The sequence below is a fragment of the Eretmochelys imbricata genome, chromosome 11, assembly GCF_965152235.1.
Source record: "Eretmochelys imbricata isolate rEreImb1 chromosome 11, rEreImb1.hap1, whole genome shotgun sequence".
In the NCBI taxonomy this organism is placed as follows: domain Eukaryota; kingdom Metazoa; phylum Chordata; order Testudines; family Cheloniidae; genus Eretmochelys; species Eretmochelys imbricata.
Window position 1 is genome coordinate 39613007 of NC_135582.1, and position 18739 is coordinate 39631745.

An 18739-nucleotide genomic window follows, 5' to 3' on the forward strand; every position below is an offset into this window, starting at 1 on the left:
ATTTCTGCCACATGACAACATCGCAGTGGCGCTGCGGATATTGCACATTCAGCTAGATGAATGTAAAAGATGATTTATAAATGTTTTTGTGACTAAAAACATTGTTTGACTTGTAATGGGTTTTCCTACATAAGAAAGTTATAGCAGTCTGAGTTAAAGTGCGAATTTAAATTGAGATAACAATGTAACTCCCCATGTAGACTTAATCCTGTAGAAGAGCACCTTTTTGGCTTAGTTTATATCACTTTGGAAGGGGTTTAAGCTACACTGAAAAAGCCACTTCTTCAGGAATGAGGGCCTATTTTGGAATAAGAGTGTCCATATGGGAGGGTTATAATTATCTTGGTTTAACTGTATTGGTGTAGTTATAGCTAGGACTTGTGAGCATTCTGACAGCCTCTGGATATTTGTGAAAATGTTTGTGTGTCCTGGAAGCATCATGAATTTTAACACAAGTGTTTATTGACCTGAACATTTGTACTGGAAGACCATAATTAATTATATGTAAATCAAACCTGGATGTCTTTCTAAAAGATGCTCAGACAGAAGTTATGGGCTTAATGCAGGAATCACTGGGTGAAATTCCGTGGTCTGTGTTACGCAGGAGTCAGATTAAATGGTCCTAATGGTCCCTTCTAGCTTTAAAATCTCTGAATCTGTGAATTATTTGCTATTCATTATTCTCCTGTTTAAAATATTTGTCGTCTAGTCAGGGATCAGACCCAGTACCAGGTGACAATGTTAGCGGTGAATAGCTAAAGCAAAGACTTCAGAAATAATGCACAGTCTGAAAACTGATCATCCAGGCGATAGAGAATACTCGTGAATAATGAATCCATTCAAAGAAAATCAGGATCAGGTCATGAACAATCACTAACTAATAGGGGCTAAATTTTTAATGACTTTTTATGCTAAGGGCGTGTCCCCACCGGCACTTCGTTGGCAAAACTTTTGTCGTTCAGGGGTGTTAAAAAAACACACACACACACACACACACCCTGAACGACAAAAGTTTTACTAGCGAAAAGCGCTGATATGAGCAGCACTTTGTCAGCAGGAGCCACTGCTGCTCCTGGGGCGGGGGGGAGCTTTTTGTCAGCGGGACAGCTCTCTCCTGCAGACAAACAGGATCTATACTGCGTGGCTTTTAGCAGCACAGCTATAGTGGCACAGTCATGTTGCTAAAAGCTGTGTAGTGTAGCCATACACTTAATGAATATACAATAGGAAAATAGATTGTGAAGGAAGAGAGCAAGAAACACATTTTTCAGGTAGGAAGAGTTCTCTGTTCACTGAAAACACTCTACTTTTCGAGTCTAGTTCTTCACTCATTATACCAGTTTTACACTGGTGTAATTCCATTGATTTCACTGAGGTTATACCAGGCCCATCATCTTTGTAGTGTTTTATGAACATTAACTAATACTCAAAGCACTTTTGAAGAGAGATGAGGGAGACTTAGTGGGCTTGATTCTTCTCTCATTTACTCCTGAGTACATCAGGATTACCTCCCTTGAAATGTAGCTGTAAATTGAATGGAGAACAGGGCCAGTATTATCAGCAGGCTTCTCCTCTCTATAAATTTACAGTGTGAGAACACAACCTTGAAAAGCCATGGTAAGTCTAACACAGACTAACCCAGCTACCACTCTGAAACCTGTCATAATGTCAACTGCAGCTTTGCCATCAGTGCAGACAGGTGCAAGTCATGTTTAACATCTTGTCAAAGGGTCCTTAGGTTTGTGGTCTGACTTGATGTAATTTTCTAGTGAAGAGAATCTAAGTAGGGAAAATGAGGGCAAAGAGATAATTAATTTGCCCAACACCATAGGGGACTCAGTATTTGAGCTCAGAATACAGGCCAGAAATTTCTTGCTCCAGCCTTGTCCTTTAGTCCACACCTTCCTACTTCTCTTAAAACAATTTCCATATCCCCTACTTAAAAAAAATTAGCAATGCTTAAAAAAATTCATAGGTAGAAGAGAAAGCAGGCTCCCTTAACTAGTCAAGTGATTTTAGGCATTGAAGTAGTTGAAGACATAAAAATATTTGAGAAAACAGGTCAAATGCTAAACAGATTGGCACTTCTTTTTTCATAATCAAAAAGCTATTAAGAACAAGAGTTTCAAAATGTCAGTAAATCTGAGGATATCAAAGATTTTCTAAGCCAGCAAGTTAATTGGTATTTTGATCCTTTTGAGCAACATAACAACAAAATGGATGAGCCAGCAGTTTTTTTCCCCTTGATGTTATTAAACAAATAGGTGTGCTTCTTATCTTCCTGTTCAATAGTGGTGTTTTGTAAACTCTTAGCAGGAAATCTGAGGACAAAACAATCAAAGTCAGGGAGCAGAGCCATTCAGGGTTTATCAGGTGGAGGTAAATAAAAGATAAATTCTTGTTTAATGTTATTCTTTACTGTCTTCTGTTTTCAAGTAGAACAGATTATTTCACAGTGTTGCAGACCTGGAAGATAGTTTATTGGGTTTAAAAACAGATAGTGAAAAAGAGCTTAATTCTCACCCATTCACACACTGCTTCCTTAACCAAGGATACAACCATCTGTTATAAAATATATATCTGTGTATATCCCTTCCCTTGAAGTAGGAAAGAAGTAAACCACTAGCCCTATAAACACAACTGAATAGTATCACTTCCAAGATCCTCACAAGCACGTAAAAATGTGACATGAAGTGTTGTATAACAAGTTAGGGAGGAAAAAATAAAAGATAGCTGTGATTTTCTTTTTCATTACCTTATTCTCTGGCCTCCTATCCTTTGTTATAGAATGCCTCACTCCAAGATTGTGACAGGGCACATCACTGTTATGCTTTTCCTGTGAACATTGCCTCCTCAATGGCAGGATTATGATGATATTATTATTTATTATATAACAGGGATGGCCAATGCAGGTCCTGATTGTGCTAGACACTGTACAATATGCAAAAAGACATACTTTTTGTCTCAAAAAGTTTACAATCCATGGCCTTGGTCTTATGACTCCATCTACCCCAGCTGAGCACCATTGATGTTAATAGATTCCCTAGGGGCACAAGGATCCACCTACACAAATTCTGTGATAGGTTTGGGTTGGAGGGGTCCACGCGGGGAGAAGAGGAGTGGAAACCACTGCATTTAGTACTGCTCTGCCATTCTAAATCCCTAATATGTTTTCCTCAATATATGCAATCCTCAAGCCATCTCCCCTCAATGTGTGCTTTTGTCTAATCTCATTCATTAATTCAAGAACAGGTGAATGAAATTAAAAGGCAACACATTTACAACTGAGAAAAAGATATACTTATTTTTTAAAAAAATCTATCTGTGGAACTGATTTCCACAAGATATTTATAAGAAGCTAGGTCTGTAGAGCTCCTAGGCAGCTGACATCTCCAGGCTGCCAGCCCAGAGCAGCTATAATCAGCTTGCACTCCACTTCCCATGAACTGCTGTGGACTCAAACCATGGGACATTCTGCCTTGAGGGTTTGACAGACAGCAGCCTCATAGCTCCCTGCCCTATATAAACCCAAGGGGCATTCCAGGATGTGTGCAGGCAACCATGTGCATCTCCTGTAGCTGCCATGACCGTTCCTTCTCCTTGCGTCTGAATTTGATGGATTTAACCTTGGGTTGATTTGGGTTTTGCCTCCTGGCTCATTCCCTGAAACTTGGCTCAGTTTCTGGCCCTTGGTGTTTACTTTGGCCTGCAACCTGACTGCAAACTCCACCACTACTCCCAGCTTCAGGTTTGCCCCTGCTCTGACTCTTGGCTCTCACAGCTCTTGTTGGGGTCTTGACATCATCAAGGACAAGAGATTAGTGGGATAACATAGATTGGGTATTTATATGAATAATAAAAGCATCCTCAGTTACACTAGATATTTTTTAAATAAGTAATGTAAACCATCCTGCTTCCCATGGTAGTTTGAAAGAAACGTCCCTTATGTAGGCAGTTTATTCCATAATCATCCACTGTGGGATGATGTAGGATCCCTCTGGTCCACAGATCTCATTTGGTATTGCAGCTCCTATGGTTTGATTGTTTTTCAAACGGAGAGCACTTTAGGATGGAAAACTTAGAGTGAAATCCTGGTCCAATTGAAGCCAATGGGAGTTTAGTTACTGATTCAATGAAGCCAGTATTTCATCCCTAAGTTCTGTAATAAGTGATAAAGTGAGTGGCACTCTTCCTTCTGAGTCAGCACTGAACCAGTGCCCCAACATGATGTTTGGGGACATGGCTTTAGTGTCCTGGCCCCACTGAAGTCAGTGGGAGTTTTGTCATTGACTCCAGTGGGACCAGGAATTCACCTCGTCTGTCTACCCAAATTTCTCTTGTAAATTAAATGTGATACAGTAGTTTATCTTCCATATCTTGTTCCCGGACTCTTGCCATTTGTTGTGTACTGTTAAACAGCTGCAGGATAGAATTTTACTCCAGAGAGGTTTGCAATCAATAGGTGGAAAAAAATGACTGCCTATGTGCAAGTATGTACAGAGTCACTCGTGAGTTATATAGGGCATCCCAAATGAGCACCACTGAAACCCTTACACCACACCACACATGAATGTAATCTGCGTGGGTATGTCTACACCTAGAGCTAGGGGGAAGCAGTGTTTCCCAGGCTGAGAAGACACACTTGTGTTTGTTCTCACCAAGCTAGCTTGCTAACAATAGAGGGTAGCTGCAGGCAGAGTGAGCTGCGGGAGGGTCCAGCTGCCCCAAGTACGTATCTGTCTGAGACCCTAGGCACACATACTCTGGGCAGCTAGCCCATTCAACTGCTGGTGCTACTCCAGCTACTCTCTTTTTCGTAGTACACTGGCTTAATGCAGCTAGTGTGAGTGTCTCTCTTCAACCTTGCATAATGACAGGTTTCAGAGTAGCAGCCATGTTAGTCTGTATCCGTAAAAAGAAAAGGAGGACTTGTGGCACCTTAGAGACTAACCAATTTATTAGAGCATAAGCTTTCGTGAGCTACAGCTGCATCTGATGAAGTGAGCTGTAGCTCACGAAAGCTTATGCTCTAATAAATTGGTTAGTCTCTAAGGTGCCACAAGTACTCCTTTCCTCTTCAACCTGTGAACCACACTCCAGGTTGAAGGGTAGACAGACCCTGTTTGCTATTACAGAATCCTTTACAGAAGAACTATTTTAGTGATCTTTTAGAGGGATTTTTAAAAAGTTAAAAAATATTATTATTGGTACATTTTTCCAGATTCTCCACCGGTAAAGCCAGAGTCCCTTAGAACCAGGTGTTCAATTGTACAGGCATGAGAATGAGAGAAAAATCATAGCCAATACAGCTTAGAAATCTCTGAAAATGATAGTGTTTTTTCATGCATAAAAATGCCATGATTTGAAGGTCCAATATCTCAGGACCTACCAGGGCTAGGAACAAACATTGTGTCCTGTTGGAAAGTTGGGAATCTCCCCTCATAGCTAGGGATCAGCTAGTAATGGGTTGTGAGATACTGGACCTGAAACCTTTCACTGAACATTGCCCATTCTGCACTTCATACCAGTGTACTTTGGGGCAGAGATTTGATTGTGGGAGGGAAAGGGTTAATCATTTATTTGGTTCTAAATGGTAGCTCTATGCAGCTGCTCAGAGATCTGGAGTGTTAGAAGTGGATCTTTCTGAGATAGGCTAGAGGGTGGAGTATAGACCTAGTAGTCACAGGTGGATGATAAATGCAGTTTATCATATGAGGGAGCCAAAAAGAAAACTTCAAATATTTATTTAAAGGTCAGTTTAATCTAATATGGGACAACAAACACTCAAATTTCTCAATCATAATCATAGGATTATTGGATAGTGCCACTTCACGGCATTTACATACCTTAGTGTGATTGGATTTCTTTTACGTTTAAGGTTAACTCTAAATTTCCCAGGTTTATAATGCCCGATTTTGTGATAAATACAACTTCTTTGTAATGTTGTTTTACCCTAAATTACTGATGTGTACAGTTAATCTTAACTCCATTTTAACATATTGTTTGGGAATATTATAAATATATGTGTTTGCACATCAGGCAGCATAGTTTGTAAAGCAATGTAGGAATCATTGGGTTCAAAAAGGCTATATAAATACAATGATCATTAACACCATTTAAAGTGTATCTCTATCTCTGAGGAATAAAACCTTCTGAAGAGGTATTGCCTTCTCTTTAGCTTGCAGTCTTGCTGCTCTTACAAATGTGACTAGTCAAGTATTTTTAGGCGCTAAGTACATTACATAGGAAGTTTGCAAATGGGAACAGGCAAATGTAGAAAATAAAATATTCCTTTTTGCACCAGGTTGCATCTAAGTTCCAGTGTTTTTACTTTGAAATATTTAGATAACAGACTTGCATCAAAATTAGCAGTCAAAGGTTTGTTACTGGAAACTTAGCACTGCAGTTTATTTCCTATTTTATTTTAACTAATTAGAATCATAGAAACATAGAACTAGAAGGGACCTCGAGAGATCATCTAGTCCAGTCCCCTGCACTCAAGGCAGTATTGTCTAGACTATCCCTGACGGCTGTTTGTCTAACCTGGTCTTAAAAATCCCCAATGATGGAGATTCCACAACCTCCCTAGGAAATTTATTCCAGTGCTTAACTACCCTGACAGTTAGGAAGTTTTTCCTAATGTCCAACCTAAACCGCCCTTGCTGCAATTTAAGCCCCTTGCTTCTTGTCCTATCCTCAGAGGTTAAGAAAAACAATTTTTCTCCCTCCTCATTGTAACAACCTTTTATGTATTTGAAAACTGTTATCATGTCCCCTCTGTCTTATCTTCTTCAGACTAAACAAACCCAATTTTTTCAATCTTCCCCCATCGGTCATGTTTTCTAGACCTTTAATCATTTTTGTTGTTCTTCTCTGGACTTTCTCCAGTTTGTCCATATCCTTCCTGAAATGTGGTGGCCAGAACTGGATACAATACTCCAGTTGAGGTGTAATCAGCACAGCATAGAGCAGAAGAATTACTTCTCATGTCTTGCTTTCAACTCTCCTGCTAACACATCCCAGAATGATGTTCGCTTTTTTTGCAACAGCATTACACTGTTGACTCATATTTAGCGTGTGGTCCACTGTGACCCCCAGATCCCTTTCCGCAGTACTCCTTCCTAGACAGTCATTTCCCATTTTGTATGTGTGCAACTGATTGTTCCTTCCTAAGTGGAGTACTTTGCATTTGTCCTTATTGAATTTCATCCTATTTACTTCAGACCATTTCTCCAGTTTGTCCAGATCATTTTGAATTTTAATCCTATCGTCCAAAGCACTTGCAACCCCTCCCAGCCTGGTATTGTCCGCAAACTTTATAAGTGTATTCTCTGTGCCATTATTTAAATCAATATCATTGATGAAGATATTGAACAGAACTGGACCCACAACTGATTTCTGTGGGACCCCACTTGTCATGCCTTCCAACATGACTGAACCACTGATAACTACTCTCTGGGAACAATTTTCCAACCAGTTATGCATCCACCTTATAGTAGTACCATCCAGGTTGTATATCCCTAGTTTGTTTATGAGAAGGTCATGTAAGACCATATCAAAAACAGGTTTCAGAGTAACAGCCATGTTAGTCTGTATTCGCAAAAAGAAAAGGAGTACTTGTGGCACCTTAGAGACTAACCAATTTATTTGAGCATGAGCTTTCGCGAGCTACAGCTCACTTCATCGGATGCATACTGTGGAAATGGCAGAAGACATTATATACACAGAGATCATGAAACAATACCTCCTCCCACCCCACTCTCCTGCTGGTAATAGCTTATCTAAAGTGATCATCAAGTTGGGCCATTTCCAGCACAAATCCAGGTTTTCTTACCCTCCGCCCCCCCACACACAAACTCACTCCCCTGCTGGTAATAGCCCATCCAAAGTGACCACTCTCTTTAAAATGTGTATGATAATCAAGGTGGGCCATTTCCAGCACAAATCCAGGTTTTCTCACCCCCCCCACCTCCCTCCAAAAACCACACACACAAACTCACTCTCCTGCTGGTAATAGCTCATCCAAAGCGAAAGCTCATGCTCAAATAAATTGGTTAGTCTCTAAGGTGCCACAAGTACTCCTTTTCTTAATATCAAAAACCTTACTAAAGTCAAGATATACCACATCTACCACTTATGCCCTATCCGTAAGGCTTGTTACCCTGTCAAAGAAAGCTATCAGTTTAGTTTGACACAATTTGATCTTGAAAAATCCATGCTGACTGTTACTTATCACCTCGTTATCTTCTAGGTGTTTGCAAATTGATTTCTTAATTATTTGCTCCATTGTCTTTCTGGGTACAGAAGTTAAGCTGACTGGTCTGTAATTCCCCAGGTTGTCTTTATTTCCATTTTTTATAGATGGGCACTATATTTGCCCTTTTCCAGTCTTCTGAAATGTCTCCTGTCTTCCATGACTTTTCAAAGATAATCACTAATGGCTCAGATATCTCCTCAGTAGCTCCTTGAGTATTCTAGGATGCATTTCATCCGGCCCTGGTGATTTGAAGACATCTAACTTGTCTAAGTAATTTTTGACTTTGTTCTTTCCCTATTTTAGACTCTGATTCTACCTCATTTTCACTAGCATTCATTATGTTAGACGTCCAATTGCCACCAACACTCTTGGTGAAAACTGAAACAAAGAAGTCATTAAGCACCTCTGCCATTTCCACATTTTCTGTTATTGTCTTTCCCGCATCATTGAGTAACAGGCCTACTCTGTCCTTGGTCTTCCTCTTGCTTTTAATGTATTTGTAGAATGTTTTCTTGTTACCCTTTATGTCCCTAGTGAGTTTGATCTTGTTTTGTGCCATGGCCTTTCTAATTTTATCCCTACATAATTGGTAGAAACTATATAGCCTAATTCTGACCTCAGTTGTACTTGAGTAAATCCCGAGTAACTCCATCTTGTATGTGATTTCTGTAGAGTTATTGTGGATTTACTCAAGTATAACGGAGGTCAGAATTAGGCCCAAAAACTAGAAATTCTCAGAATTTCAGCTGCTTTGGATAGCCTCAAGATGTTTTGGTGTATATCTCAATTGAGCCACATTTGCCCTCCCTCTTCCACCCTGTACAAGATTGCACAGTTGAACAGTGACTCAAGCAGGTGTTTCACCTTCCTCTAAAGCATCAGGTACTGGCCATTGCCAGAACCAAGATGTTAGATTAGATGAACTGATTGTATGATCCCATTTGGCAAATCTTGTGTTCCAACAGGCAGTGAGCCTTAGTACAGATTCGCAAAAAGAAAAGGAGTACTTGTGGCACCTTAGAGACTAACCAATTTATTTGAGCATGAGCTTTCGTGAGCTACAGCTCACTTCATCGGATGCATACCGTGGAAATTGCAGCAGACTTTATATATACACAGAGAATATGAAACAATACCTCCTCCCACCCCACTGTCCTGCTGGTAATAGCTTATCTAAAGTGATCATCAGGTTAGGCCATTTCCACCACAAATCCAGGTTTTCTCACCCTCCACCCCCCCACACAAATTCACTCTCCTGCTGGTGATAGCCCATCCAAAGTGACAACTCTTTACACAATGTGCATGATAATCAAGTTAGGCCATTTCCTGCACAAATCCAGGTTCTCTCACTCCTTGGAACCTGGATTTGTGCAGGAAATGGCCTAACTTGATTATCATGCACATTGTGTAAAGAGTTGTCACTTTGGATGGGCTATCACCAGCAGGAGAGTGAATTTGTGTGGGGGGGTGGAGGGTGAGAAAACCTGGATTTGTGCTGGAAATGGCCTAACCTGATGATCACTTTAGATAAGCTATTACCAGCAGGACAGTGGGGTGGAAGGAGGTATTGTTTCATATTCTCTGTGTATATATAAAGTCTGCTGCAGTTTCCACAGTATGCATCCGATGAAGTGAGCTGTAGCTCACGAAAGCTCATGCTCAAATAAATTGGTTAGTCTCTAAGGTGCCACAAGTACTCCTTTTCTTTTTGCGAATACAGACTAACACGGCTGTTACTCTGAAACTTAGTACAGATTAAATAGGTGCCTACAACAGTGTGATCTTCTCTCTCTCTCCCACTCCCTCACCCCACCTTTTCTCCACTATAGGCGGAGGTGAAAGTAAGCCAGTCCGGCGTACTGGTAAGAGTGGTACACAGCTGACTGTACCAGCGGCGGCCAGGAGCCGTGGGGCTCTGGTGGCGATTTAAAGGGCCAGAGCCACGGCCCTTTAAATCACTGCTGGAGCCATGCTGAAGGGCTGGCTGTGGGAGTGTGGTCCCAGACCTGCCCCTTCTGCCTGAGGCCCTACCCCTTCCGGTTGAGGCCCCGCCCCCACCTTGCTCAGGACCCCGGCCACCCTGCGTACTGGTAAGTCCCTTAAATTACTTTCACCCCTGACTAGAAGGGACAGAACACCACACCCGACACCCAGAAGGTGTGTGGGTTACAATATAACAAGAGGCAGGAACCAGATGGAAACTGGACTATCCACTAACAGAAAAAGAGAAAAACTAGAGTTGGTCTCAAACACTGAGCTTCAGGGGTGATCCAAAATCTAGACCTCAACCTGGATTTTAATTTTGGAACCCAAATCTAAGTACCTTCAAACTTTGGGACTATTCAAACTCCAGGACCATTTCTGGAAAAAAGTTCTTACACAAGAGCTTTTAGCAATGAGAAAGGATTTGCCAGTCTTGCAGCTCTTTTGTATGTTATGATGACGACACTTCTGTTTTTACATTTGACACCATAAACGAAAAGGTTTAGTGTTGTAGCTTCCAACAAGAAACTTGACACTAAAGGTTTCAGAGTAGCAGCCGTGTTAGTCCGTATTCGCAAAAAGAAAAGCAGCACTTGTGGCACCTTAGAGACTAACAAATTTATTTGAGCATAAGCTTTCGTGAGCTACAGCTCACTTGCTTATGCTCAAATAAATTTGTTAGTCTCTAAGGTGCCACAAGTACTCCTTTTCTTTTTTACACTAAAGGAAACTTATTTAACCAGTTAGTGGAGTCCTCCATCCAGTGGCTGGACTTTGTAAGAACATTTGACAAATTTAGAAAAGCACAGGATAAGCTAAACAAAGCTTATAGGAACCATCAAAAGACTGACTACAGATAGAACACTCTCTTTAGACAAAAATAAATTCCCAGAAGCTCTCAGTTAATAAAGCGCATAGTTTTTTACAAGATTAACATCTTCTATAAATAGCAGACAGTCAACATAGCACTCAGGAAAAGCATTTGGTACTGAAAAGTGGCATTGCTTTTACTTACAGTTCAACTATATACTGTTTTATAAGGATAGCAGCAGAAAGTAAGCCATGAACAGTTTGAAATACAAAGTTGTATAGGAAACTAAAGATGATGGTAATAAGTTTATAATGTAACTAAATTGTATGGTCAAGTCTATAAGCAAAATACCTCGAAAACCTGTATAACCAAGAATTTTTCAGTATGTGACCCTGATGTAGCTTCTAAATTACTAGGATGCCAGCTGTAATATATTAATGTGCAGAAGATTATTAGATGTTGAAAGAATATTTGATATTAATTACAAAAAAGCCAGACGATCTGAAAACTATTCTATACTTTTATATGCCCCAGCCCACCCCACACACTAAAAAATACATGGCTTACTGGGAAACTGATATGACCTTTCCAAAGAAGTATGAAAACAAACTTAAGTTATCAGTAAGCATAAATCACATGAACATCCAGTGTTATTTATGACAGAACTTATTTAACTCTACATAAATTGTATATTCTGGGCCATGTTGAAAATAGATGTTGTGGGACTGCAAACTAGCACATACCTTTTAGGAAATGTTGGGGGTGTTTTGATTGCGTTTCACCAATACAGTGCAAAAGTCCATCACCCTTCTGGGGATTGACAACATTCAGGGCCTGAGACCTGAAGAAGAGCTCTGTATAGCTTGAAAGCATGTCTCTTTTGCCAACAGAAGTCTCTCCAATACCCTGGGACCAGCCAGGCTACAACACTAAAAACAAATTTAACCTTAGTAATAAACTAGATCCACTCCTTTATTTTCTCCTGAATGTAGCACTGCTCTCCATAGCTGCTAAATGATATCACCCTTAAATTTCCTTCATAGTACTTGCCTCAATAAATTATGAGATATGGTTGGTATGGAGAAATTCACTGCGTTAAAAAAGTACTTTAATAATACATAATCTGCCACCATTCATTACACAGTGCGTACCATGTCTTCAATCGTGATACATCAGCATAGTTCCTCAGTGTGTCTGGTCCAGTATTGGCTACAATGCTTTAGTCATTGGTTTGTTACCCTTTGATCTTAATTGATAATTTTAGTGGTTCTTTGTTCTTTCTTGTGACAATTGGTGCTGCTTTCTAGAGATTAACTGAAGCTAATATTTGAAAATCATATTCTCCTGTTAAAAAGTGTTGCCATTATATTCTATCCTCCATAATAACTATCCATGTTTTCTTTAGTATGAGTGAGACTGTGCTCTGTCCTTACATGGTTGCACATCTCAGGCTCTTGCTTGGATCTGAAGGGGGCACCTGGTTGCTGTTCCTTATTTTATATGTCGGGGAACAGTTAGTTAAGCCTGTCACCCCTCCCTCAATCACAGTCTAAAAAATGAGCTCGTACACAGATGTTACTTAAGTACTAACAGCCAAGTAGTTTAAATGTGGTAGAGGTGACAGTTCTGGAGCTGTCACAGCTTAAAGAAGTGCAATTGTAAAATAATTTTAATTTGTAAACTAATGGAAGTGCATAATATCAGTTATTTAATTAATACAGTACTTTTTAGCCAGAGCTATTTGAATAGTGCAAAAACAGAGTCCGGGAACATTGGTTCATTCATAATCTGAATGCCTGTTCAATATGAACACGTTCATATCCCTTTTTCATCAGCTATTTGCAAAGTGTTTGTTCACATAATTGTTGATGACTGTTCTTTGTATGAAAATCTTGCATGTGAAGGTCACCTGAGCAAAACAAAATAATTTATTTTTCCCTATGAGCCTGGTTCAAAGCCCACTGTAGTCAGTGGGAATGCTTCCAATTAAAAACATCACATGATCTCCCATCAGCTAGCACCTCTACCACCAATGAATCCATAGCAATGAGATAGGCAGGGCTTACTGGTTTTAATTTCGCATGAACACACCCCTTTGCCAGAGATAGGGAGCACGGGTGGTCTCTTAGAATGTCCAAGATTCCCATTTTCTGTAAGTGAAGATTGAAACAAGAGTCATTTTTATTGTAAATCTTTAAATTCTTGCCACACTGGCAGACTCTCAGCCTCGATAATCAGTTTATGTCACTAATACAGACAGCAGTAAACACTATATTACTAACCCTGCTAATGCTGGCTTTTATCGCCAGTGGCTCAGAATCTGTGGTCTCATTGTTAGGTATATTGATCACTGGGAGACCTCCCCCTGCAATGCTCCATTTATGGAGGGCAGCCCTATCATGAATGCAAACTTGGGGCCCCAGTGTGAGCTCAGGCTGCCCAATGAGCACTATGGCTGCTGATGCTTCTCTGAGAAAAATAGTCAAATACCAATAGCAAACACGCTCAGTGACACTGGGGATGAAATAATCCTTTCTGTTACTTCTGATGTAAGAAAATGAACATCTCATTAGATAACAAGTTAACATGGCTTCACTGTATTTCTTCCTCTCTGGTGCTGGTATTTGACTTTGTTCCTGCTGGAGACAAGTGGAATCAGCTCATTGACTAGCTGACAGCACCCGACTGTTAAAAGGAACTTGGAGGGTTTTAATTTACATGTAAATATGCAGGGTGGGCCAGACTGACTGCTGAGTGTACACAGACTTTTACTCCAGAAATTTAAAGGCACAAAGAGTGGTCACTGGATGAAATCTTGGCCCTACGGAGGTTAAAGGCAAAACTCCCATTGACTTCACTGGAGCCAGAATGTCATCTCTCTGTTAGTGTGACACCAGTTCCAGATTAGCACCTTTCTCTTATGCTTCTTCTTTCCAGAAGCCATAATCACTTCCTGTGGGACCAGAGATAAGTATGAAGCTGAATATGGTCCCATAACTGGTGGTGATAAAGTCTGATTTTGAATTCAGACATTGTATGCTGATTTAGGCTTGTTTCCGCCCTATTAAAAAAGGTGTTTGCTCAACTGACAGTTAAGAAGTACTAATACCTAAAATGTTGCAGAGTCAAATTCACCGCTAGTGTAAACTAGCACAGCTCCAATGGACTCTGGTGGAGCTGAACCAATTTACACCAACAGAGAATGTGGCCCTTCATTTTTAAAAAGACGGCATTACTTTTAGACATGGTTTTATCTACATACAAAAAACAGAGGTACATGCAGCATAGGAGAACAGGATGGAGTGTAACAATAAGACTGATCTTCTAATCCTGTTAAATACTGGCGAATGATGATGTGTGTTTATTTGTATTTAACACTTTGTAACAAGTGGCAGACCATTGCCCTTGAGGCTTTCATAATGATTAAAAATGCATAATATCAATAAAAATGAGTGTGTGTGCGTGTATGTGTGTATATATATATACACACACACACATATATATACACAGAGAGAGAGAGAAACTCCTCACGCAATCCTAACTAATAATTACTAGCTAGTTAGCAGCAGTAGTAGCAGCAGCAAAACGTCTCCTTAGTGCTCACCTCCCCACACTTTTCCCAAATACCTGAAAAAAGGGCTTTGCAGGGTGGCCAGAAGGCTAACAAGTGCCAAAGAAAAAGAGACTTCAAGGAAAATACTTTGCGAGCAGCCCTCTTCCATTTAAACTGTCTTTGGGACTTAGCTTGAGCACTTCTGCTGCCTCACTGAGTGTGAATGCAATGGTGTCACATAGGGAAAGAGGAGTGCTTTCTTTCTCCCACTTCTCAGGACACTTAGGGCTACATCTAAACTTGAGTGGCACATTTGTAGATTTCCGGGGAGATGAGTTTTTTAATTTTCTCATTCCTTTTCATTGTTTTGCTTTCTGCCACCTCCCCAACCTCTCACTGGCATAGTTCTATTCCCAAGCAAAACTTAGTGCAGCCTCTAGGCTGTTCTAAATGGCACTGCCTCATAAAATCTCCTTATGGGCCATTACACTAGCAGGGATTGCTAGAGTGCAGTATACTCTAGCCACAGCCCCTTCCTCGTGTACCCAAGGATAGAATAGGTGGCGGCAATATTGGTTCAAAGATTTCCCTTTGCCGGGCGTATCCTCAGCTGCCCATTTAGGATTTTAATCCCCTTTTTCCACCGTATTAGTGGAAAGGGGTCTTGGGACTTAGTAGGGCTGAGGATCTTGCCCACAATACTCAAAGTACTTCTTTGGCGGGAGTTTAATAATTTCCTGTTGCAATCCAAGTGTGTTTATGTAGCAATTAACTTGCTCTTTCTTTGTTCTTTGGGGTTTGTAGGTATTATTACCTGGCTTTCAAGGCACATCAGACCCCTCTTGGTACCAGAGAAAGCTGTATTGCTATTTTGGAGAAATCGAAACTAGACAATTGGGTTCTTGGGAAAACAAAGGTAGGGCATGTTTCTGGTTTTCTCCAGGGGTGTCCTCTCTGCAGCGAGGCATGTCAAATGAGTGGTTTAATGAAGCTGTGGCTCATTCTTCCCTGTGTGGATGTGATGGGAAAGGGAGAGGGTGCAAGGAATGTCCACTGCTCCTGCACGCTGACTGCTGCTTCAGGCTAGTGTAGCTGCAGGTGCTAGCCTCCCTAGATTGAGGGAATGCCTTGCCCCTTTCCTGCCTAGCCTGCATAAGGAGAGATGCACATAGACCCCTCTCCCAAAGGTGGCATAGTACCCGCACCACCCCTGGGTGCACCTAGGGCACAGTACCTCCAGTAGTGCCTGCTGGTGTGGGGCTCCTCCACAATCCTCCCTGCTGTAGGTTGTGGCTTAATGCCACCATTTAGCCTTTGCTATCTGTGAACCACTGTAGGCCAGTATCGGTTTGCAGAAGTGGTCCAGCCTTTCAGATGAGATGCTTTGGGCTATTTTAGGAGCAGCCTTTGTTCATAGTTTAAAATGGTGTGACCGATTTTGCAAAATATGGGGTCAAATCCTGAAATTGCTTACTCATTCCTTAGAAGTAAGCCAAAGGGAGTTTCCTGAATAGGGGCTTTTAGGATTTGGCCCCTGAACTTGGATACAATACTGTATTTATAAACTCACCCTTCTCCCCTCTTATCATTATCAGGAGGACCGCTTTGTGCTAATGTTTATCCTAAGGACTCCCACCAGATTTTCAGTGTAATGCCACATTAATGAAAGAGACCATTATTGAAAATGTTACCACAAATCAGCTGTAGCTTGAAAAGCTATATTTAAACATTGCTGATACAGAAATGCAGCATTCTGACCAAGCTGTCACCAGTGATTTACTTGGGGGTAACGGGGATAATTGTGTGACTTGCATTGTAATGGCTGATTGTAATTAGTGCAATAAACTAAAAACATATATTCTACCACATGGTTTCTGAAATTCTAGCTATAAGAGTTAGCAGCTTTTTCTAGCAATGATGCTGTAATGTAGATTGAAATAATACTGATGAGGAGGCAGTATAAAAGATTTTATTCTGCTGCTTACATGTAATGCTGAACCTGTTGTTCCATTTCAGGTGTTTCTAAAGTATTACCACATAGAGCAGTTAAATTTGCTGCTGCGAGAAGTTATAGGCAGGGTGGTGGTAATGCAGGCCTATACCAAGGGGTGGCTTGGAGCTAGGAGATATAGGAGAATCAAAGAGAGAAGAGAAAATAGTGCCGTCGCCATTCAGTCAGGTAAACATTCATATTCCTTATTTCATGCACAATCTTGGCATTTTAAATTGCCTGCAAATTATCTATTCATGTTCTCAGTGGTTTGCTGTGAAATCAAAATAATATGTGGTGCTTTCCCCCTCCAGCTAACTGATACCAACATTACAGATTAATTTCTAAGTTATCAGTTTAGTAATCACTAATGTCTTTGTTTAAATGTTTTATTATTATAGACTATGCCTGTAACAAAGGAAGAGTGTTGTTTAGTGTTTCTCCACTAATGTGCAGCACACAGAAGAGATGCAATAGCTACAGTCTCCTTTTTGCATGTACCTCTGCATTCCAAATAACATAAATACTGCCATGGGCTGGAAGTTTGATTATTAGTAGTTTATCATGCTTCACTCTGTTGATGTATTTTTTGGGAGGTGCGGTGTTAGAGGGATGCAGTTGTTTGCATTGAACTTTGACCTCCAATGATTCTGCACCTCAGTCTTTGCTTGACTTTGTGACATCAGAGAGCACATGTAGACAATTAAAATTTGGAAGACTGGAGATGTGTTTGAAGTTGTGGAGATGCTTATACTCCAGTCTTGAGCCCAGAGTTCAACTGGTGGGTGGGTGAGGAAGAGGTAGTGGGAGGGGGTGGTTATGGCAGGAAGATGAAAGATTAGGCACATCTCTGACTCTATAACACTTCCTTAAAGAACTGTACCGTAATTCCCAACACATGGGTTTGTATTTTTAGCCTGGAGAGGATATGAAACTCGCAGGAAGTACAAGGAAATAAGGAACAGAAGAACTGATGCTGCTATACATATTCAAGCAGGTAATTAAAACATTATTTCCACAGACTATTTTGCTATGGATAACTTCATGTCAGTATTTATAGCTGAGAGAAATGTAAACAGCCCAAACAAAAGCAATCAGAAAGTACTGCTTCTGATCATGTGTTCTTCAATATCAAATGTCACCAGTGACAGGACTTTGGAGCTTTTATGGTGAGTACATTTTTGAAAGCAAAACATGCTGATTAAAAGCCATTGAATGAATTCTCAGGGATCCATCTGGGCTCAGAGAATCAATGTGTATTAACCATGTGTAGAGTTGGTGTGAAGCACTAGAATCGTTTTGCTTAAAGTGTGGATGATAGCCACTGGACATGCCATCTCTCTGGCTTTGTGGTTATCCCTAATATTGGCAGATTGCCAGGTTTTATTCTTAATTGCTGTGGATTTTCCCAGCATGGGCCAAGCCTCGATTCCCTGCCAGGCTTCAATGCACGCATATCAATATGAATTTGGATAAACTGGAAAGAGATTAGTGAAGGAACAGGCCTGCGGGCTGGTGCAGGTCTCTAGTAGAGAGCAAGAGGTCATAGGGCACTGAAACTATAAGATCCAACCTACTGAAGTCAGTAGCAGAGAGGCTATAGTTTCAAATGCAGCCAACATGAAGCAAACTAGGGATGATGTACCACACCTGTGTATGCCATTGTTCCCTACAACCAAGGGTGAAGTCGTTCTGTAGCAGATCTAAAAAGAGCCATAGCAGATGTACCAACAGAGAAACCTGTGCTCCACATTTCAGTCCAGTCATTGCTTTTACTATAATTATGTGACTTCTGTTACCTCTGAGTTCTGTTTTTCTCAGATGATAGTTAAACTGAAAGAAAAGATTTTCTGCTGAATGTTCTCTCACTTCTGAACATAAAACTAAAATGTTATTGACAAGCCATTTTCATTATAAATCCAACAACTTCCTTCCTGTCCCCAACCCTGTTCCTTGAGAGTCAGCATCACTATGACTTTAAGAGGAAGGCAAAATAATACAATTCTGGCTGTAGTATTAGAAAGGCAATGTATGTTTCTTTTAGGGCAAGGCTCTTTATACACATTATTCTGTATGTTCATAAAATACCATGTGCCTTGCTCTAGGGCTATATGCTGTATGTTCAATGAAATTGGGAGCTATTGA

The 18739-nt window shown here is 40.6% G+C and overlaps 1 protein-coding gene across 1 annotated transcript in view; it reads left to right on the forward strand.

The window, feature by feature from the left end:
• Nucleotides 1-18739, forward strand: part of MYO3B (myosin IIIB) — a 263385-nt gene that overhangs the window by 165524 nt on the left and 79122 nt on the right. Inside the window, exons 26-28 of the mRNA XM_077830392.1 lie at nucleotides 15409-15520; nucleotides 16621-16783; nucleotides 17511-17591. Coding sequence (XP_077686518.1) covers nucleotides 15409-15520; nucleotides 16621-16783; nucleotides 17511-17591 — 356 coding nt within the window. The remainder of the gene's footprint in view (nucleotides 1-15408; nucleotides 15521-16620; nucleotides 16784-17510; nucleotides 17592-18739) is intronic.